Genomic DNA, 23,949 nt, shown 5'->3' with positions numbered 1-23,949 from the left:
GTTCGGCGTGCTCGTTGTGTTGCACCTGAGGTTGCGTTGATTCCTCCATCACATCCGTCTGGCAGCAAACCGTGGCACAGCGTATGGGGGGAGAAGATCCGGTTGCCCCGTGTAACGATTCGGTTTGCGTTGTACCTACCACTGTAACAGTCTTGTGGGGAAGTGACCCATTCGTTTGACACCCGGTGTCAATAAGGATGAGCGGTGTAAGTGGTCGTGGTGGTTGTGATGGACATAGCAAGCATTCTTCCGTCTGCACGTCTACGGTGGTGGTCGGTTTCCGAATACGAGCCACCGACACTTGACAGTAACGGTTTGTTGTTTTTGGCGTGATCGTCTGTATTCCTCGTGTAATATTGATCGTCCGCGGGGTAGAAGAAATTTGGCCAGGTGTTGATAATATCGTTGCTTGGCTGGTACTTTTCGAAATAGGCGATACCACCGGCGTTTTATCGTATTCTAGCACGAGTCTTTTTTTGCTAGAATAATATGGCGTGGATGTATTTTCGAGACTTATCAACGATTCCGTAGCGCACCGTTTTGCACTTTTCGGTGACGCAATGCTGCACGGTTTGCCGGGTGTAGCAAACATTTTCTCATCTTTGTTCATTGCGACGTGACGATCTGTGGTTAGATTCACAACTTTATAAAAACTCACTGCACTTTCATTCGAAAGCTCGAATTAATAAACATTTGCTTGTGTTTTAATTGCACGCAGCGGTAACACGCGGGAAACACACGGATAATAAATGCCCAAAATAAGTTTAGCTTCTTGCTCTGCAGTGAGGATCTGCATTTGAATTGGCCACACGCTTCAACTGCCTCTCACTAACAAACCTTTTTCCATTGTCAATTGAACTGACCCGTTGTTCTTGATAATAACAGTAAATACATAGTGAATTGTACAGAAATCTACACAACTACTTGCGCAAGTACAGTGGTGTTCTAAATTATAGAAACACCGAACAGTTAAAGAATGAAATAAACTAAATGGTATATGCAATAATTTTCTATTTATTTGTGCTTCAGGTGAATAACAGAAAAACGAAAAATATATTTAATGAGTTATCTTTATGTGGGCATAGTAAATGTAACTTTTTTTTCACTAAACTCGAATGCAGTATTTGGTTCTGCACTGTACGTGTCATAAGGTGACGATTTAAATCAATTCTGTACCATACAGGATCTGCTTTTTTCTCAATACACTAATATCTATCTTCTCTTTCTGTTTACAGGATGTGGCACCAACCACTACAAATATGTTATACCACCACTATCGTCTGCCATGGTATGTACTTTATAATTTCTTACTCTTGCAAAGTTAACCTTTATGCTTACAACCCAACATATACCGCCAATTTCGGTTCGATCGAAGAAACGATCGAGAAAACTGTCAAAGAAGCGTTATAGAGCGTTACATTTATACTGTTAAAAAACATTTGCTATATTTATTTTTCGGAAAACTTATATTCTCTTGAAATAATGAACCGCTTAACAAAAGTTCACATTTGCTTTATTTGCATTTATTTTAAATCATTTTATTGCATTTTGCGTTCATAATAAATTCATACATTCAATGTTATAGTTCTTGCTAACGCAGTATAATGTGGACATAACTTGCGCAGTACACACAGGCAGAGCTCGCTCATTGTCCATTAATTGAAACAGAACCAAGTAGAATGATATAGTTACTCCTGTTATGTTTGATTATGCTGCTACATTTCTACACACTACTATTTTGCTATCGTTATCGATCTTGGATGATGGTTATGGATGAACTAAACTATGCGGAACAATAAATATGTTGTTCTTTTTTTTGTTGCCAGAATCGATTCCATTCAGTCGAACAGTGTGGGATTACAAAATTATCCATCCGGTACGATTTAGACGAATAACCTAAGCAAGACAACAAACATAAACGTGAAGTTACCGAAAAGACTTTCGCATTAAATGACATCCCGTATACGTATACGAGCATTGTTACAAACTATGACAAAGTATCATAATCTAACCAACAACTGAATGTTTGCTAGAAAACTCATCGCTCGATTACAAAGGTAACCTATCGAAAATGAATTAATCTGAAGGTTTGCTTAATTTATACCTACAGCAGCTACTACCTGGTTGTCCCGTATGAGCGTTTACTAGCAACAGTTTACGTGCGTTTGAGCATTAGTTGTTTTGTTTAAATCTTGTTTTCTTTTAATTTGGCATCTGTAGAGTCTTACGTCGGGTTAGAATCCAAAACACTTGTTGAGCAACATTGCGCTAATTTCTAAACAAAAATTTAAAAAGTGTGCTATTAAAGTTAGCTTTTTTTTATTGACTTTGGGCTCACTACTGTTTCGCATTTAGACGCATCCCAGTAATGTCAACAGTGGTAAAGTGATGTAGTTTTCCGGCAATAGAAAAATATACTTATATTATTATACGTTATACTTTTTTGCAGTTTCTCGAACGAAACGCTCGCCTATTCGGCATCCTTTGCAGATGTGGTCGTAAGATCCTCTTGAGGCTTGTGTAGTTCCGTTACAATTTCTGCAAGTACGCAAGTACAGATCGACATTAGAATAACGTGCGTTATGTCGACAAAACAAAATATTGAAAATGTTGTTGGTCTCTTACCACCGACTGCAACAGTACCGGTTGCATCTTTTTCGATGAAATCCATGTTGATCAAGGATAGTGTCATTTTACCACTCAATATCACCTGGAAAACAGATGGAAAGATTAAAGCGATCGAATATATTTACTCACTAAAGCGGCCTACAACTTACGGGTGCGTCATCCTCTTCTTCGGAGTTTTCCGGTTCGAGTTTTTCCACTGCCGTTTCAGCATCGGACACCAGAATCTTCGAATCGTGCGGTAACCGTCCATCGAGAACAATCGACCGTGTCTCGTGTTCTTCGGTCGGAACGTTTGCCTACAGCATACAGAAAATAGATCATATTTTGTTTTAGAATCTCAAACATAAAAGACGAAAAAAGGGAAAAAAACATTTTCTTACCGACTCTGAATGTCCTCCCATCGGCAACAGTGGCGTCGATGGCCGACTAAGACGCTTTCCATTTTCGCGCTGTGCCGTTACCTCCATTGCCATAACCTTAACAGTGCCACGTTCCGTGCTGGTGTCTCGCTTTTTCGGTTTCTTTTCCGGTGTACTATTAGCGCTGGACGATTCTCCACCGGACGTTTCCTTTTCTGACGATTCATTTTCGGCAGCATTTTCCACCGGTTTGATCGCATGCCCATTCGATACCTTTGCGTGATCTTCCTCCGCAGCGGTAACTTCTGCTGCTGTTTCCTTTTCGTCCTTTTCGGGTTCATCCGCGTTCACGTTTGTTTCCTACCATATACAGCGTGTACAGCAGACGAACGATCGGTAAATCGCGTGCCAAAATATGAACATATATTAGATTAAATCACACACTTTTTAACGCTTAAAGAGGGCATCAAGAGATAGAGAGAAAATAAAAGCAAAACACAGTAATGTTATCTTGCAAACTTTTAAACGAAATCCAAAATCGCAGAACCAAACGGTAATGTTAGAGAAAATTTTTGGAGAAAAAAAGGCTCTTTAAAAGGCGAAAATCAAGCTCCAAACAATATGAAAACAGTAGGATAGGTATATAGTAAATGTTATGCTGAAATTTGGAGTAGTGGTAACAACAAGACAAATCACTCATTTTGTAAAAATGTTGTGCTTGGCGGGGTATTTTTCGTTTGTATTGTGTTTGTTTGCGTGTGTTAAACATTTGTCTGCAAAACACCCCCAAAAACGGAACCTCCTGAATATCATTAGCCGTCGATATGAAACTACATTTACAGCAAAACCATATCAAGCCAGAACAAGGGTATGGAATTCTTGAATTTGCTTTACATGTCTTATCATTATTGATTTTAAGTTAGGTTTTAAGTTCTTTTGCGCTCCGTACACGGTTTTGTGTTTCTTCATCGTAATCAATACCTAGTGGCAATAGACAGGAGGCTAATATCGGGGCAATGTTGTGGGGTAGGCTACTAAAAATTAAACGTGTGTCACAATCACTTCAGCGCAAACGCAAATTTGAAACGGAGCTAGTACGGGAAAATTTGGGGAGGGTAAAATAAAAACATTTGTATTAAATGCGGTAACAAAATAACACTGATACAAAGAAGTAGTGCTCTAACCTTGCTTGTGTTGTTCATCGATTGTTTTTTAATGTTATCTATCTTCATCAACTGTTCGTCTGCTGCGGTAATTAGACCTTGAATAGCCGTGACGACTGTTAATTAAGGATTTGCGAAGAGATTTGCGAAGGAAACGTACACGTATGCCAGGTATGCGTGTGTTTTTTTGGTGGTAATGGTATAATAAGTGTTGCGTGTGTTTCATTTCATACATTATAATTGACAATAGGACACATTTGTTGGTGAATCATTTATAAGGTACGTGTTGAGTTATTGTTTTTTTTTTAATAATTTGAAAGGTAGTGGCAAAAAGTAAGGATAATGTGTAGATGTAATGTGGTAGCGCATTTAGTTGGCGATGGAGTTTTATTTGTAACATTATTGAATTCCAGACGATTGGCAGAAAACGTGAAATGAAAGATAGTTCATAATCAATTAGTTTAGGCGTTCGGATGGTACAAATCGACCGGTGTAAACGGGAAGGTTGCCTGCTATTAACTATCGTTAACAAAAAAAAAAGAAAACGGCATCTAACAAAGAAACCATTACAGCATACTAATGGATGGCAAAACATCAGCAAACTATAACTAACGAGCCATGTTCTGCGTTTCGTATGTAGCCAAAAAAACTGGAAAGCAAACTATCTCGAATATGCCCTTTGTGCATTGTGCTTCTCAATGTAGCTATCGTATAGTGCCCACTCCAACGTCAACTGTTTCGCATCCATCGAAAACGGTTGCGTAGCATGTGTAGCGTAACATGTTCTTCAATGAAAATGTGGCGCATGAGCTTATCAAGCGGCTGGACGAGCGGGTTTGTTCTTGATCAGTCGTTTAATGATTTCCTACTCATATACTGAGTGGATTCTTAATCCTTTCCCTGTTTTCTATAATCAGTAGTATGACTTTTGTGACACATGCGGCGGAAAGTAGATAGTTTCAATCTCACGTGTTTGCACTCAGACTAGTTAGATGTTCTGATAAGCTGAGACAGTATTTAAGCGAGGGAAAAATACCTTTAATAGATCATTTTCGTGTGGACATAGCAAAACTAATGTGCCAACTTATCATGGCAGTGTATCTTAAGCTGTGCTTGCTTATTTTAGTTTATCATGTGTTATGGGTGGATTCATTACCGTCAAATAGGACGCATTATAAAGACAGAGGATATTTTATAAATTCAGTAAATTTTGTGGAAAATTATACCCAAACTAAAAGTTTAGTGCATTACGTGTCGGCATTTGTGCAAACCAGTCTACCTGATCCAGGAAGTGATTATACTTCAACAGGACATCAAACAACAGAGAATCCAACATCCACAACAATGAACCCTGGTTTCGTTCTATTACAAGACAAAGCGAAGCCGAAAGATGCATTCTACAAGGCGATTAGTAAAGCTGCATCTAACGCAACAGCTAATTTTGTGATAAACGAATCTAAGTATGCAACCGAAAGGAACGTTCCTGAGGTGACCTCACCACATGAGACAAATGCATCGGAAAGTACTTCGTTGCATCCGACAGAAGATCCATCACATACAACAGAGGCGAATGATCCTGAGGTGACATCGTCACATGAGACAGACGCTCCGGAAAGTACCTCGTTGTATCCGACAGAAGATCCATCAAATACAACAGCCACGGATGATCCTGAGGTGACATCGTCACATGAGACAGACGCTCCGGAAAGTACTTCGTTGTATCCGACAGAAGATCCATCACATACAACAGAGACGAATGATCCTGAGGAAACCTCGTCACATGAGACAGACGTTCCGGAAAGTACTTCGTTGTATCCGACAGAAGATCCATCAGATACAACAGAGACGGTATCCTGAGGTGACATCGTCACATGAGACAGACGCTCCGGAAAGTACTTCGTTGTATCCGACAGACGATCCATCAGATACAACAGAGACGAATGATCCTGAGGAAACCTCGACGCGTAAGACAGAAGTACCGGAAAGTACTTCTTTGTATCAGACAGAAGAACCTTCAGATACTGTTGGTTCAAGGGTCTCAGATCACAGTAGGATCAAGTAGTTCTTTATTTAATGTAATATCGAATCAAACAGAAAACAGATAAAAGAAATTGGTTGTAGTGATCACCCCTAGTTAGACAAAGGTTGTACCTGTTGAATTGCATTCATATTTTTTTTTTGGAAAATTTGTAAAAAAGCAGGATTTTTTTTTTTGACAATGTTCAATAAACGACTGATCCATCATTTGCATTGTAAACAGCTCATCCAGCCTTACGTATCATTTGTCGAACGAGACAGAAAATGTAATCGAGATGAAGACAAAACTAAGCAGCATGAAATAGTGTGACAAAAAAAAACCAAATGATATGAAGTATAACAACAGACAAACAAAACTGTGTTTAATAACTAAGAAGAACAAAGAAGGAAACAAATTAGCTAACCTGGCCCTTTGGTATGTTGCCCATATTGGCGATTATTTTAGTCATAGCGCGTTCCGTTTCGTCCAATTTCTTACGCAACAGTTCGAGTTCCATCAGCTGGTCGGCACTGTCACCGCCAGCAGACGAAGTGCCCGACTGTGAGAGATTAGCTATCGACAAGGACGAGCTTTTGCTATTGTTACCACTACTGTCGCTAGTGCTATAGTTAGCTAGATTCAAGGTGAGAAATTTGGGATTAGTAACGTTGCTGACACTGGTCGGTACTTGGCCAATTGATGTAGTAGCTGCACTCGGTGGAACGGTGGCTGCGACGCGCTGCTCAACGGTACCCGCGATCCCTTGCATACCGTTGTCAACGGTATCCTGTCCCTCCTGACCAGCTGGTACGTTGAACCGTTGTTCATCTGCGACAAAATTGATACTATGTGTCTCACTGACACTGGCTAGTGTGGATGCGTTTGAAACGACTTCGGGTGAGCTTAACACCATTGGTTCGGGAACGGGAAATGCTTCAGATGATGGTGTCGGTGCGGATGCGAATGATGGTGAAACAATTGGCAGGGGATCGCTGGAAGCGGGTAGATTAGTATCGCCAATCGTTTCGTCCAGGTTAGTAGTAAGCCCATTAGTGACGGTAATGGTCTGCATGTGCTGAGTGCTATCTCTACTAGAAACCATGCCGTGCACACCGGATGACTTTGACTCGATCGCTTCTACGATCAGTGCAGCGGAAGCGGCCAATCGGGGTGGTTCTTGAGGTGATGATTCTTGCAAACCATTCGTTGCCACCATGCCATCGGATGCTCCACTGTGAATAAGCTTTTCGGTGATGATATGATCTACGATCGATTCAATTTCATTCACAACAGCAGCAGCTTCGTTCAGCGTTCGTTCGACCAAAGCTTCCTTTGTAACGTGCTCTAGTGTTGTGAGCGAAATTTCAGGCTGCTTATGCTGATCGTGTAGCAGTTCATGACTCAGCTCAACAGTTTCCTGCTTTTCATCGATTGTATCCATCACAGGGACGGCCGTAACAGCGGGACTAGGCATATTACTGGCCGTCTTTGAAATGTGCGGCGATTCAATGATCGCATCATCACTGGTGACCTCTGTGATGGTCATCGTGCCAGACATGCTAGCTTTTTCGATGCTTATGGGTATGATATGCTCCTCAATTACCTTTCCTTCTACCTCATCGACTATGGCCGCTTCGTCATGTACTTCTTCAATGGAAACGCTCCTGTTATCGGTGCTATCAGCTGCAGCTGCACCAGATAGGTTTCCCGCCCCATTCACCTTGTTTGTTTCTTCAAGCACTGTTTCGGCTTCCACCGTTGGCTGATCGTTTAGTTCGACAAACACGGGTTCACTTGAAGTACTGGTTAGCAGTTCTGTCGTAATAAGAGCTTCCGACACTGTTCCATGCTCTTCCGATACCTTTGGTAGAGGCTGTTCTTCGATCACCACATCCGTTTCGCTACTATCAACTGCAGCTACACCAAACTTGTTTCCCGGCTCGTTTACATCAACTTGTTCTTGAACGACTTCCGTTGCCAGGATCGTTTCATTGACTGAGAGGTTCTTCGTTTCAATAAACGTCACATCACCAGTAGTGCTGTCGGTCTTCTCATCTGTAGTACATACCACATCGGGGACGGTATTGGATTCTTCGGTTTCTTTTGCTTTCGGTTGCTGCTCGATTACCGATGCTACACTTAGTGATGTGTCTTCACTGATCGAGTCCATTTCTCCGGCATCTTCCTCAATCAATGTTTGTTCGATAGCGGCAGCAAGCTCCATTTCCTCCACTGTCGGCTCTTGGGTAACAGTTTCTTGCTCATCAGAAAATTCATGCGACACAATTGCATCAGTATCTTCGGGTTGCTCCGTTTCTGGATGATCGAATCGCTCCACAACAATACCGTCTACGAGCTTCTGCGTTGCAGGATCATGCTCCGGCAACCCTGGGTATTGGTCTTGCTGTTTCGCAAGTTCCTCTGCGTGTTCCAATACTTCCTGCACCAATTGTTCTGCAGTAAGGGTAATATCTTCTACCGTTTTATGAACCAAATCCGTTGTCTCGGTAGCTAGATCGATCACTTTAGCGGTTTGTTCTAGTTCAAGTTGTGGTACGTTTTGCTGTTCCTTAATAGCATCATCAGCGATCACTTTATCGGTTTGTTCTAGTTCAAGCTGTGGTACGTTTTGCTGTTCCTTGATAGCATCATCAGCGATCACTTTATCGGTTTGTTCTAGTTCAAGCTGTGGTACGTTTTGCTGTTCCTTGATAGCATCATCAGCGATCACTTTATCGGTTGGTTCTAGTTCAAGCTGTGGTACGTTTTGCTGTTCCTTAATAGTTTCATCACGAGTTTCCTTGAGCTCGATTTCGGCCGAGACTGCGTCGTTTTGAGGTATGTCCTCGGATATAATTTCTTGACTTTCCTTAAGCTCGATTTCTGCCGAGACTGCGTCGCTTTGGGGTATGTCCTCTGATATAATTTCTTGAATTTCCTTGGTTATTTCTGCCATAGTACTTTCAGGTTCAATCGGGTCTTGGACCAAAGGGTTCTGAATTAGTTCGATTTCTTGTTTCGGATAGGAGACTTCAATTAAATCTTCCTTCATAATTGATTCAATAGGTTTGATCGGTGTGTTTTCAGACGTTTCATGTACCGCTTGATCTGATGGTTGTTCGGTAGTTGTAATTGCAGCGGATTCTTCAAGAATCTGAGGTTCGTTTTCAGCTGCACTAGACGATTGTACAACCAACAATTCACTAACCTCGTTTATTTCGAGAATTGGTGTATGTTCCTGCACCTCATCCTTCTCAGCGGCATGCATAATAGTTGCAGTTAATGATTCCACGAGTTCCTCGGCTAAGACTTCCGTTACAGTTTCATGCTGACCGTTTTCCTTCGTTTCGAGATTTGTTGTTTCATCGGCTGATGTTATTTCTTGTTTCATCTGTTGAGCTACGTCTGGTTCATCTGCCGAGATCGTTTGATCTTCGTCACTGGGTGCAATGGTAGCATATTGCATGGACGTTTGTTTGACTAGCATTATTTCTTCGATTACCGGTTCGTTAACTTCAGATTCACGCTGTACTTGATCATTCTCCCGTTGTTTTGACAAGTCAATAATATCATCATTTGCGGGACTGGACGTTCCATTAACAGCTTTAAGTACACTTTCTTCCTGGATCTTCGATTCCTCACCGTCCTCCAAAGATGACTGAGAAGCCGGCACAGCGGATTCTTCAACTGCAGCAACTTTTTTCACAACGATTCCATCGACTACCTTTTCGGTAGTGGGATCGTGAGCCAGTTGTTGTTCGGTAAAGAATTCTTCTGCCCGTTCCTCAGACACGGTTTCAGTGGATTCAATTTGATCGTCCTGCACCATGATTTCCTGCACCGCGGGTTCGTGCTCCAATGTGACATGTTCGGCGGCACTGCTCTCATCGGGCTTTGCAATTTCCTTCTGCTTGGACAACTGCTCGTAATCAATCGACAGTTCAGACTGCACCGAAGAAGGTTCGGCCGAGACCGACGAAACGGCAACCGGTACTACGAGCTCACCGTTTGTGGCTGCCGTTACATGTGATTGGTCTAAAAATAAAATGATAAACAAAAATAGCAAACAAACAAAACAAAACAAAACAAAAGGGTGAGGGAATACACAAATCATAATAACAACAAACACCAAACCTCCCAGGGCTCGATCATGTTCAGCACACGGTGCATCTTGATGTGGAAGAAGAAGTAGATTGAGCTTTCCCGGCCTACCACATCCAACAAATCGTTGTGGGCCCGAAAGGGGGCAAAAATTTTGTATGGGGCCAAAAGCAAATCAACGAATGCAACTCTGCAACGGGAGATCGGACACGCACTTACCGGTCCAATGAGGCGTAACGGGGAGACTTTCGAAACTAATTGGGTAGGGATTGTGCAGGCACGATGGGTTAGAAAGAGATTGTACCTTTCACAAACACAACAAATACCGCAAGCTGGGATGTATTTTCCAGCAAGCAAGCTAACTGTTTGCTGTTTGCCAAAAAGCAGCTTGCCTGCCTAATTAATGACCAAATTTGGAACTCCCAAAAACTGCGTACAATCAAATCTTAGTGCCTTAGTGACTACAATTTTGACTGAAGATCAGCTCAAACTTCATCATCCATCGACGGGTGGAAAAAAAGAGCTCCATCCAATAAAGCGACTACTATCAAATCATTACCATAAAAAGGTCCCCTTGAATGAAAAAAAAATGGCCTAATAATGCATTCCTGTAACGGATGCCTTTACGCCAATCAACACCCCCGCTATAAAGTGGCGAATAATTAAATTCGCAATAAAATCAGCAATGCACACGGAAGCACACCGGTTGTAACCTTGGAAGGCTTAACATTTCTTCCCACAGTACCTTCTCCCCCAAAAAAAAAAAACGGTTTTAACAGCACTTGGCACTAAAATCGATCTACTTTACGGGATGTTTTTTGTTTCGCTCTTTTGTTGGTGCAATTAAATTACCAATTAGCAAGCATTTTGAAGAGTGGTATAGTCACAACATTCGCACACATACAAAATCAACCAAAAAAAAAACAAATAAAAGACGCACAAAAAAATGAACACGCACAAATACACACACTCACGGTGTCGGTGGGAAATCGTTAGCATTAAATGGTTCGCGTGGAATTAACGGACTGGAACACTACGCAGAAGCGAGTGCAAAATATCATCCTCCCTCGGTACGATTAGTAATGGACCGCAATTGGTGTGTTTAATTATTCGATCATTTTTGGGTGGATTTTATTTTATTTTATTTTCTCAAACCAATGATAGAGCTTAACCAATAATGATCGCAGGATTCGCAATAACATAACTCAAACCAAAAATTGACAAAAAAAGAAACTCTTACATTTTGGTTTTTGCTTCACTAGTGATAGAGCTACTGAGTAAAGCTGCTGATAGTGTGGACGAATTAACACACATTTTATGACATTCGCATCATGAAAAGTAACCTTCCGAGCGGTACACTACCTACGAAACTACGATCGTTCATTTCGCGCCTCGAGCAGTGTGCGATAAAAGGACATATTTGTAGATAATTTGCATCCTTACGAATTACAGGACCATGACGGTACGATGAAAAGCAAAACTCAAATAGTGTATAGAGATAGAGAGATAGAGAGACAGTTTGCAGTAGTTGTGTTTTTACTTTTAAAAATTTTCAGCATATTGTGATTCTTATTCCACGTACACGTGCTGGAAGACACGCTTGATATTAATGGTATCGTGATTGCAATAAAATTTCGCATAAAAGTACTGCATAGCGACAGAAAGTGAGCAGCAAAGGTAAGTGTGTATATGTGTGTGGTTGTGTGTATTTTTTTCTAAAAAAAAAATATGAGCTACGATCTTACTTGCGCTATGATCTTTCCAGGCTATGCGAGCATGTATGGTAAGATGGCAGAAGGAAAAACAAAAACAACCGATGTTAAGAATTTTCCAGCAGTTGTAGATGGAACGCACAGTTGTAAGAGCGGTAAGATGGGAAATGGGGAAAAAGAAAATCTACAAGGGTCAAGAAACTAATTTATCCCACATTTTTCCTCTCTCTTTTCCGCAGCAAAAAAAACCATCAACCGCTAGAAAATTGCTGCTGCTGCGCTGTGTGCGTGTGTGTTTTGCAATCGAAACCACAGTTTCCGCAATGGAAAGCGTAGATGGAAATGGAAAACGATATGGAAAAAAGGCAGTAGACTGAAGGACGGAAGAATAGATTTCGCACAGAAGCAGTAGAGTAATGAAGATCGAAGTGCTTTTTTTGTTGCTGTTTGGATGGATGGATGATGAAAATGATGATTGGTTAAACCTAGGTGGCAGGACCAGGCAGTAGGTGAACGGGTTTTTGGTTGGTGTTGGCGAAGGAGCGCGGAAAAAGGCTAAAATCGCCCACTAGCCCACGGGACCAACGATACGTGTGCGTTTAACGGTGAAGGAACATGATGATCATGGGGACACGCGAGACTCATGGTGACGGGTGGAGAGAGAGAAAAAAAATCAGGAAAACCAAACTTACCTAGTTTCGTCGTACCGTCGTCCGGTCGCTTAATGTATTGCTCCGTGGTAAACACTTCGTTGCGGAATGCCGGATCCGGCTTCACCTCCGCATACGGTGTGGCCGGTGTCTTCTTGAAGATTAGCTACGGACGTGGCGCATGAGGAAATGGTAAGAGAGAAGGCAAGAATTAGCAAACACCGATCACTTGTTGTGTTTTTTACTTGTTCCCTTTATAGGCAACATTTGCTTTTGTTTGTGTTCTTTTAGGCCATGTACGCCCAGTGGCAGAGTGCTGTTGCTGCTGCTGCTGCTGCAAGAAGCAGAATGCGTGCTTACTTTCATGATGGTGTAGATGAAGAATGAAACTATACCGATGGTATAGAGTGGCATTATGAAACCCATTGAGTTGGCTGATTTTGTTGCTTGATGTGATCCAGCTCCCATAGGTGGGCGCATACCAGGTATGGGACCGGGCTGCAAAGGAAGAAAGAAACAACGGACAGAAATGTGATTATGAAGCGAACAGTGCAAAAAAAACGGTGGGAAGTAGTATTTTGTTTTTAAACTAAGCGGTATAAGGTGCAGCTATACGAAGCGAAAGTTTTACAGATGTATTTCTAAAAAAACCAGAATCTAAGGAACGGACAATGTAGAACGAATGTGACAAAACAATAATTTTAAAATCACACAAACTTTTATTCAATAGGGCTAAAAGTCTTATCTCTTATATTGTTTCACATTGAATTACGATATAAATTCTGGTTGTGAATGTGAATGCACCGATCTTCATTCGAAATTGTTATCTGTAACCCATTCACACCATTTCGCCTTTGTACATATAAATGATTCAGAGTCATGTGTCTGAATGAATTTTTAAATCGAATGAATAATTCTCATTCGTTTTTATTAATATGAATGAATCTCGAAACAAAAAGATGTAAAATAAAAATGAATAAAGTCATAACTTTTTTGAGATTTTTAAAAAAAACATTTGAGAGACGACTTATGATTCAAATAACTCTTCCACTGAAGATTCATATGAATGACCCTTTACCAAAAAAAAAAGTTATGCACAACACACTGACAAAAACGAAACGTCAAACATAATCACTGCGCTAATTCATTCCGTTTTTCTGCTCATACGAATGAATGCCGTTTTGTACTGTTTTGATTAAACATGTTGTTAAACACCATTAATTTACACGATACTACATTCAAGTTAACAACCATGTAAGACTTCACTTTTCTCGTGGGACCGCTTGTAACGGGAAAACTATGGTTTAGCGAAGGGAAAACACATAACACATAATCGACCCAAGATCGATCATTCTTCTCCGGTATCTGCACACCTTAAGCGCAACTACAATTGTTCACTGAAAACAAATAACACTCCAAATGGAAGACTTACTGTTTCCGATCGAAATTATTTGTGTGCCGTTTTGTCTCTGCACAACTCTCTACGTGTAAAACTTCCGATCAGTTTGAACAACTATTTTGCCACAAAACTTCACCGTTACCGGCCACAATTTGGTTATTTATTTTTCTTCTTCTGTTGGTCACAACCATACGACCACGAAACCTCAAAATTTGCTCCGATTTGTACTCCCGAGCTCCGTGTAGCTGCGTGTACCGTCACCGGGAAAAGATCGCGCACAATTGACGAGATAGTTTTCCGGGGTTGGTTGCTTGTTTGCTTTTGCTGCTCCTACCGGTGCAGTTTTCCTATTATTTTTGCGCCCGTTTGAGTGAGCGGCCGTGTAGCTTTGGGTGGGTTTCGGGTGGCGCAGCACGGTTGGAACGGCACGGTGCAGAGGCCGACCGATCGGAGCCGATCATATACAATCGCCAGCAAAAACCGAGGGAATGAAAGCCATCTGGCGATTCGGTAGTACGGAACCGATCGAAAGTTCGCTACAGCCGAACGATCGGAACGGATCGCCCACCCTCCTCCCATCGCATCGATGATAAATGTATTTTTCTTCTCGTTTGGTTTGGCGCACACAGACACACTTTAGTTTCCAGTTTTTTTTATGCTATAAATTACATAGCGGTAGAATCGTAAAGATGACTAAAAATATGTTATACGGTGCGTTTTAATGTTCAACTTATGTTCATGTTTCTGACCAAGTAAAAGTAATGAAATATATCTACGAAATGTTAAAGAAAGGGCACATAAAATGTTTATTATGAAGAAGTATAACCAAAAAAATTAAAAAATTAGATTAGATTGCAAATGTGAAAAAAGATTGCAATTTTTTGTTTTGTTATTTCTCTCCAAATCGTTTCACGATTGATTGCGAATAAATAATGATTGTAATTGTCAATCGTTATTTTAACACCGCTTTCAACGCACGAAAGCCGCAAAGCATCTGCGCGCCGCCTCCCTTCGGCGGTGCAGATCGAAGGTGGAAAAGCGTACTGAATTCAGTCAGTTTTCCATTGCACCAGCTCTCGGTCAATGGCATGCAGACGCGTTATTGCTCTCTCATGTGCTCTTTGGGTGATGTCTTTTTCCGGTTTATTTCTTTTCTATCCCTGTTGCAACCATTTTTTTATCGCGTTACTTTTTTTTGTAACCCAATTGGAAAATAATAGAAAAAAACCGATCCAATTTACTCTCGTTTTAATTCAGTTTCATTTTCGACACCACTTTCAAAAAAAAACATAAAAAAATAAAACGAAACACATTCCCATACCACACGTGTACCGTGGGTTTTTGGCTTTTCCAATCGATTGTTTGAAGCTGCACATTGATTTGCTTCACATTGTGTCGTTTTCTATTTATTGCTACTTATTAGCGTCCAACCCCCATCGTGACCGATGCACCACGTGCTCATAAATTTAGTACAGCTAAGAGAGTTGTGCATATGTTCGGCTAACGTACTTCCCCAATGTATCGGATGTTTCGGATCGTAACGTTCGCTGTAATCCGCCCTATCGGATCGGATCTTCTTTCGCGGCTGTTACCAGATTAACTTTAAACAGATTTGGGGAATATTGAAAAGAGAAGGAAAAAGCCACATTTATCAGTACATGGTCGTCTCTAACCCAATTTTTCGGGCCAAACGTTCCGGCAGACTTGCAAAGAGAAAGGTGAATGGACGGGCCCGAAAGCCTAGCCTAGGTGCATGGTGGAAAATGAAATCGAAAATCTTCGTCATTTTCACAACGCACGCCGTACGGCCGCCTGCCGTTACAAGCAAATAGGGTGGGTGAAATTTTGATCATTTCCTTTCCCGAATACTCACACGACGAAACACGGCTGTTTGGTGCGGTTTGTCGCTGTGCCATACGACGCTTGAATCAATTTTGCGTACCCGTCTGCTGTCAACGTGTAATATTCGTCACCTGTTGCCACTGGCACAAATCCAATCGTGTATCGTGAAATATAATCTGTTTTTGCGATAACCATATTTCTTGTTATAAATGATCAACGATAGTGAAAGCGAATATGTTATATGAATAAATCAATTGTTAAAGAGCAAATTGAAGGGTTGCTTTCCTTGCAAATTATCATAATAAAATAATAGAATCTAAAATAATATAAAATAAATTAATTTCAAAAAAACAAACGAATATTTTTACTATCGTTGCAGCAGAATATGTTAAATGTATGAATAAAAAAGACAAAAATATTTTGTCTCATTAATTAACAAACTCTAATAACATTTAAAAGTGGATTGCATTACATCAAACGAGATATATTAATCAGCACCTTATGAAACTCATATTTGAATGCACCATTAATTTTTGATTATAAATGATCAATTTATCGCCGTAGTATCTTAATCAGTTTTCTATGATGAAAATGAAAATTATACGGTAATTAAATTGCCGTTAGCTTACGATACCTTCACACATGGCCGGAAATCTAACATTAGTAATTTCTAACATAAGTACAGTGAAATGCCTTTTATCCGGGTGCCTTTTGAACTAATTTTTTGTCCAATTATTCGTGCTGGTTTTCTTATAATCGTTTGAACCATGATATGACACATTAAGTTTAAAACTGGTGACGGAAAAACAGTCAAAGATTCAATTGTGAAAAGTAGAAAATTTTCAAACAAACTTATTCCACGTTCAAACGTAAGTTTGAACTAAAGTAAAACAGAACTTTGCAGTTTTTGTCTTTGAAAAACAAACTGACTAACAGCCCGGAAAAAGCTAATGTACAGTAGAACATCGATTATCCCGGGGCGGATTAACCGTGCGCCGAAAATTGACAGTCAACCGTGGTGAACATTTGTACAGATGTCAGATTGGTTAAAATTAATAAAATCGCCACCAAACGATATATTTGAAATGATTTTATTTTACGCTCAAAATTTTAATTGTTGTTTGATAATAATTTGCTTGATCCAGAATTATTTTTAGCATCAAAAGGACCACCATAGTATAGTATATAGATACTATATACGATTTATCTAGATATAGAAATTACCTTGTTATTTAAGGGACCGTGGATATCCGTGGAAATCGATGAACCGGTATCAGTCCGGTCCCGAGCACCCCGGATAAACGTGTACTTGTTATCCGTGTTGATTCATTATTCGGCATAGATCGAATCACGATAAGCACGGATAAAAGCGTTACTCGATAATAATAACGCTAGTAGTAGTTATCTTCTTTATTCTTCAGTGAAATTTTATCCGGGATACCAATTCTAACGGCATGTCGTTTTTTATATTCATTATTTCGTTACTTCGTTTAACCTCTTTTGGGTAATCACAGTCCTGTGATTTGGTACCGACGTGATTTGGAACCGTGTGACGATCGGCAACGCCATTATTATAACATTAATACAGTCGACAGCGATAATGTAGCATAGCAGTAGTATACTTAGTGCACGCATTAGCTTGCGTTCCTTATTTAAATTCCCTGCTCAGTACCATGTATCGACTGTAAGACACAAGCTGACTGAAACAGCATTGTAGCGGTGAAAGCGCATCTGTTCTCTGGTCTTTTAGGTTGCATAATTGCACCATCGAACCAGTGGGATGATTGAGAGCACAATGTTGAAGGTCACAGTCAAGTGTGGTTGGCGTTCGAACTATGATCCGTTGGTGCCAGTCACTGGTGATATTAATAGAAAAAACGATGCCACTTCTACTTACGCACTGTTTATCTGTCTGGTCTGTCGGAGAAGCATGTGCGGCTGTTCTCGTTGTTTGTTCATGTTTCGTTTTAGTTCGATTAGTCGTACTAGACACCAGAATCTGTAGGCGCTTAAGATTAATCGACTGGCGCTTAATATGTAGTTGGCAAGTTAAAGTTCATGTGTGTATTGAAACCATTTGTTTAATGGTATGTATATTTCATGTTCATATGGCCTTTACATGTGAAGTCGTATTTTGTTGATTGGTTCTTTACATCTAATCTGGGGCATTTGTTTATAAATAAACATTCACATTTTTGTGCTTCAATTTTTAGAACTATATCGATTAACAAGCAGATGAAATGTGCACCTTACAGCCTCTTTGTTTACTCGTTTTTGTTGCCTTTTTAGTGCGAGTTATAAAATTTGTATATAAGCAATTATAGTGTTTCATCAATTTTCTAGTGTTCCTTTAGTTCAATATTCATTTTGAACTGAAATGATTTATCTTTCCCAATAGTGCTGTCACCACTTCGCAGTAATTAAAACTAAATCATAGCTCACAGTGGAGTTGAAAAATATGTTTTGAATTTCATAAATTTACAATATGTTTTGAATTTCATAACTACTTAAGCATTTAATCAAAAATAGAGTCACACTTCCAAATATTTCCACTGAACCATGGACTATTTGTTTGATATGTATATCAATTCGAATCAGCTTAAATTGTAGTGTGCTTGCTTTGTAAGCCATTTTTGCTCGGTTGGATGCATCTACTAGCGGCATACCGAAACAATTTTTAAATGCTTGATGTGCGGTGTGCATGAACGGGCACAACAGAATGCGTAATTAGTGATGACATTTGAAAGCTTCAAAAATAGCTTCCAACTCGAAAGGATCTTCCCTAATTGGATGCAACGTACCAGGAGGCATATTCGTCACGCCATTTGGCACTTCTGTTTGCAAAAAAAAAGTTTGTACTGATCGTTTGGAAAAATTAATACCTTTTTGTTTGATTACATATAATTTATAAATCAACAAGAATTGTCAAGATTTTTGTTTTACTTTATTTGGTAAAACATATCTTTAAGTAAAGAAAGTCATGGGACAAAGTGTAGAAAACTCCTGTAAAATGGCGTTCTCTTTATTTCTTAGGCACCTGATCGTTTTGATAAATATTCTGAAGCTTCGTGTCTTCAAAAACCCAACAACCAATTATTTTGTAATTATGTTTCATACCTTTACCAGCTATAAGTGCAATCATAACTTGTATGAATTTAATGACTATTTATATTACTTACCCTGCCTTCCACTATTCTGGGAGCAGACTGGGGACGTTCACCGCCGTGTATGGAGCCGGATTGCGGAATTGCCCGGCCACGTTCGCGCATCGCAGGATGCATTGCTTCTGGCCGCAAATGAGGTGGTCGTTCCTGTCGTATACCTGCAAAATGTAACACACCCGATCAAATGATGTGACATGGAATGTGTGTAATGGTAGTAAAATGGCGCCACAGTACACGTGCAGGCACAATTAAAACACGGCACTTCTGTAACAGAAAGCTTGGGTTGGTTATTCGAGCCACACGAACACGATCCTTCCACGGCAAACGGTCCGTGTCAACGAGAAGCATCACATTACACGATGGGATAGAAAGGTTAGACGCTTCCGTCTTAGTGCGTTAGTTGAATGTCGACCCTTTTAAGTACGGTGACATTTTGGAGGTTAGTAGGTGGGTTTTGTTATTTCGCAACATTTTGCATTAGCAAGATTACTTTACGCAGCATTCCAAAAACAAACGAAAACCTACTATCAATGTCGACATAAGGTGCAAAATTTCGCTTGCGGAATAGATTCTGCTCCTGCTGCTGTTGCTGCTGACTGGCGGCATAGCTGATCGATGCATTGGCGAACGTTTCCTGGTCCAAAACGACACCGCAACAACCTGTACACACAGTTTGGAACAGAGTATGAAATTTATCTATATCTGCATGAAAATGATGAAAGCTGCCAATTACGCCCTCTCGGTGGGTTGTTAAGAAATTTGATAATGCGCCGTGTAGGTGTTCTTTTATTGCTCTGTAATAGCTCTCCATTGATCCGATGATAGAGAGGTGGGAAAAAAGCTCTTTACACTATCACTTTCGTTGAGTAATTGCTCCGTTAAAGCAACGATGATCTGGTTGTGGATGGAAAAAGGTAACATCTCTGTACCGAACGAAGCAAATGTTTGGTTGAATGTAATCATTATCGTTCAACACGTATAGGGTACCGCCATATAAACTTTTTCCCGGTACAACATTTTCATTGCATCCGGCCCGATGCTGTACGATGAGATTTATTTTTTGTTGTTAACCAATGAAACAATTATGCAATAGTTACACCATTTCAGTTTCTATGTCTATATTGTCTATAATTCAACATGTTTTTGTATGATTTGTATGAGTATGAATTTTCTCTGTTTTTCTTTTAAAATAATTTATAAATGTCTATTTTGTCTTTAGCTCAACATGTTTTTTTTGTCATTTTGTATGATTTTTCTCTGCTTTTATATAAATTCATAAGTTTTAAATTGATATAAAACAACTAATTAAATAATGAATTTAATAGTTGAAAAGTAGAACCTCGATCTCAGATTTGATTTTCTGCTATAAGTAATTTAATTATATTTTTATCTTTTTATTACGGGGTTTACAGGATTTCAACTGTCAATATAATGTTTCACTAAAGGGCTGTTTCAACAAATGATTGACACTTTGTTTTGACAAATATTGACAAACTTATTGCTTAAAAAAAATAATTTGAAAATGATGATTTATTTTTTTTTTATTTGTTTTTTTTTAATGATTGTGATTTTAAGCGAATATTTGCTTTTTAATTTTGATAAATATTCTATTTTATGGAATCTACGATATTGTTATTTGTTCTAAAAAAACCTCCTCAAATTCCGGGTTTTTTAGATATAAATTATCTAACTTATATAAAAATATGTATACTTGTGTAATCAACAAAAAAGAGACAAGATTTATGTTGCTCTGTCCATCTGCATATCCATATCGAACGGTATGTGCGGTTTCAACGCACACAGGCAACTTACCGGCTCCTCGATGGTCCTTGATGACATTTTTGTTCTGCCCATTGCCAACCATCATGGGATAGAAAACCTTGGGCCAGAGTATGGCGACGCACCCGACGACCGTCACCATGATGATCATGGTCTTGCGCGGTCCCATCCCGCTGTTCGACTCCATCCGATGCCCGGTAGCGGTGGCCATTGTAAAGCGACCGTCGTCTCTTCAAACCCTCAACTCAAACGCACACGATGATGGCCGCACGTGACGTCACGGTGGAAAGAATCACAATCTCACTCAAATAGCTCACCCGTCCACCGTCACCGTTTTCTTACGATCTCCCGCTTTTTGCTTTCCTGAATGGACAACTCCCGGTTTCTGCCGGTTTTTGGGAGAGCTCTCGGATTTTTTTGTTGGTGGGCGAGCTGACCGTTTGACGTTTAACACCTTCTTACGTAACACTCTGGTTTTGGTGCGTTCTTTGCTTTTTCCGATGCGTTGCAACAAACGCACTGCAATGCACCCACACAAATGCAGCCGAACCGCACGATCGGATGAAAGCTTTCACTGATCTTCACAAGATCACACAATTACTGCGTGCTTGCGGGTTGATCGATTTATTTATTTTTACTACCTTTCTTCACATTTGTTTTCACTTACACAAAATGACCAATTTTTCGCACTAAATTAAACACACGCACCCAATGGCTTAACCGCGCCTTATTCACAACGCTTCGTGCAATATTAATGAACCTTTTGATAAAAATAGAATAGAAAACGGATTATGATCTCAGCACTCGTCAAGGAGATGGTTTTACTTTCGTTAATCTAACTGAATGACACTTGGCGCAACGTAACGCAGTCGAGTCTGGCGATAATTATTTGCCCACTTCACTTTACTACTTTTTTTGTTTCGCTCGCTTAATTAAATTGCTTTTATTTGCTCTAACTTTCGTACCGATCTTCGTTTTTCTCGTTCGTTTATCGTTCTGACACCACGATCACCTTATACGACAATCGTCGACGAACTTAGTTTGGATGGATTCGATCTTCGATCTTTAACGTGTACACACTAGTTTGGGAATTTGTTGTTCTCCGAATCGTTCCAACAGCGTTCGCGCATCTGTAGCGTTTCGGCACAGCACCAGCATGGTTTTTCACACACGTTCAAAGTCAAGTCAAATTTTCGCTGAGGTTACATCGCTATATTTTTGGACTGTGAGCACCTATTTATAGGTGGGAGATATTTTATGCATATGTGTTTTATCTTTGCGTTTCGAAACCAAAAGCTACCACTAGCACTGCGTTGCCTGTCTGTGGCAGATAGGCACAAAATCGCAACAAACTTTGCAAAGACTATCGAAAAAGAAATTATCGAACGTAATTCTCCGGGCAATATTTGCTTCCAATTCAACTTAACGCGCACACACACACACGGTTTGCGGATTGCGTTCGTCGTCATTTTTCCGTTTACGTTTACAACATCCCATTTTGTTGGTAATATGCAAATAATTCTATTTCCGTACACCGAGCGTGCTCTAGTTTGACGCGAATTGCAAAAAGGTCAAATGTTTGTTTTTTTTTACCAATTTTACAGCAACTGCAGCGAGATTGAATCGAGAGAAGGTAAAACACAAAACAACTCTGATAAGTAAAACAACTAACCATGTGTATGTGAATTTTGCTAGACAATTTGTACACAATTTCGTTTTTTCGAACCGATGCCCCTAACTTTCTTCGTATGCTAGTAAGTTAATGTAACTTAAACTGAGAATCGAACGGAAACGGAAACGAAACCAAACGGGGGAAAAACAAAATAAAAAAAAGGAAAAATCTCGGCACGCGGTCAGCAACGTGTCGTATCGAACCGGTCAAGCTACACCGATGAACTAATTTTATTTTTCACTTATTTAAATTTGCTAATAAGCGTGGCGATCATGTTGTCGGCACGAGATCCTCTCTCGAGCCGGAAAAGTGTTGCTTGCGTTAATGATCGCGGATAGCTAAAGCAGCATGATGAGAGTGCCACTAATGTTTGGTAGTACATTCGAAGTGGCACGGCATTCTCACGATTATTCTTTTTTCTCGTTTGATTTTGAAAGAACGACGCCAGCTGTTTGTTCTCTCTAGACTCTCAATGCTCATGATATATTTTTTTTTGGGGGAGCAGTTTTACAAGAATAACAGTGAGAGACATCATGTTAAACTCGTCCTTATATGTTTGCTTGATAAGTAGGAAAACACTTTTTAAAAGTGTTCTTAAAAACATTAAAGTTACATACAGCCATGTTACTTCTTCGAATTGTATAGCAAATGTCTAGTAAGAACTCTCCAATTCTCTTGACCTACATACGACTTTTTTGCTTTTAATCACTGTGTCCTAATAGTATGAACACTAATGCGTATTTAAGAAACAATGAATTGTTCTTCGACGAAACATTATCAACGGTCGTCACTAATATCAACGATATTCTATAACGATTTCGAAATCTGATAACTTCACTTAATTTACCGTAAAACACCGTAAATATTTTTACCAAACCCCACCCGAGTGTTGTGTGGTGTGCAAATATAAACCAACAAACTTACTTCTAACGATGTTAAACTTTTGCAAACACTTTCAACAACTTTTTACAAGATACAAAATCTTTGTAACTTTTCATCTGTAAACGGTTAGTGTATTAATTGTTTATTTATAATTATTTCTAATGTTTCTACATTGCCAACACTTGGAGGCTTGCAACAAATAATAATTTTTCGCAGTCTGAAAGTACACACTGGAATGTCATTTAAAGGGGGGACCCTGGAGCTTGCGCACCATTCTCCAAATTATGTTTGTTAGACCGTGCCGGGCGCATGTGCCCTACCGTTCCATTTTCCATATGATTTTTGTATGTAAACAACATACTTTATACCGCCGGTTTTTGTTGCCGGTGTAAAAATTTTGTGATATTAGAATAACTAGAGTTGAATATCAATTGAATATTGGATTTTGTATATCTGCTGCATGGTATTTATTGTTAATTCTTTCATGCATGGAACCTATATTTTCAACTGTCCTATGTAAAATAATGGTGAGATGAGTGAGAAATCATGTTAAAAACATTATCACTTGATATCACTCGATA

The 23,949-nt window shown here is 39.8% G+C and overlaps 1 protein-coding gene across 8 annotated transcripts; it reads right to left on the bottom strand.

The window, feature by feature from the left end:
* Nucleotides 1–1,496: 1,496 nt before the first annotated feature.
* LOC125770343 (protein P200) lies at nucleotides 1,497–23,617 on the bottom strand. Of its 8 annotated transcripts, none has more exons than XM_049439797.1 (11): nucleotides 23,411–23,617; nucleotides 20,848–21,574; nucleotides 19,561–19,695; nucleotides 19,051–19,193; nucleotides 12,991–13,128; nucleotides 12,673–12,796; nucleotides 7,771–10,202; nucleotides 3,009–3,347; nucleotides 2,778–2,924; nucleotides 2,626–2,710; nucleotides 1,497–2,538 (listed from the first exon to the last, which is right to left on the bottom strand). In XM_049439797.1, the coding sequence occupies exons 2-11, from the start codon at nucleotides 21,023–21,025 to the stop codon at nucleotides 2,471–2,473; spliced, it is 3,789 nt and encodes a 1,262-aa protein (XP_049295754.1). In that variant the 5' UTR covers nucleotides 21,026–21,574; nucleotides 23,411–23,617; the 3' UTR covers nucleotides 1,497–2,470. The 8 variants fall into 8 exon arrangements, 6 of the variants coding, with proteins under 6 accessions (XP_049295754.1, XP_049295753.1, XP_049295755.1 ...); XM_049439796.1 differs by lacking the exon at nucleotides 23,411–23,617 and adding an exon at nucleotides 22,408–22,731; XM_049439798.1 differs by lacking the exon at nucleotides 23,411–23,617 and adding an exon at nucleotides 22,487–22,731.
* Between the last annotated feature and the right edge of the window lie 332 nt (nucleotides 23,618–23,949).

The sequence above is a fragment of the Anopheles funestus genome, chromosome 3RL (assembly GCF_943734845.2).
Source record: "Anopheles funestus chromosome 3RL, idAnoFuneDA-416_04, whole genome shotgun sequence".
NCBI lineage: Eukaryota > Metazoa > Arthropoda > Insecta > Diptera > Culicidae > Anopheles > Anopheles funestus.
This window is presented reverse-complemented; position numbering and strand designations above follow the sequence as displayed.

Bases quoted from the DNA above. Each gene is read 5' to 3' on its own strand.
- LOC125770343 (XM_049439797.1), bottom strand. From the start codon at position 21,025: ATGGCCACCGCTACCGGGCATCGGATGGAGTCGAACAGCGGGATGGGA. The intron at 2,925-3,008 runs GTAAGAAAATGT...TGTATGCTGTAG, and splicing joins TGGGAGGACATTCAGAGTCG to GCAAACGTTCCGACCGAAGA. The intron at 2,711-2,777 runs GTAAGTTGTAGG...TCTGTTTTCCAG, and splicing joins AAGAAGAGGATGACGCACCC to GTGATATTGAGTGGTAAAAT.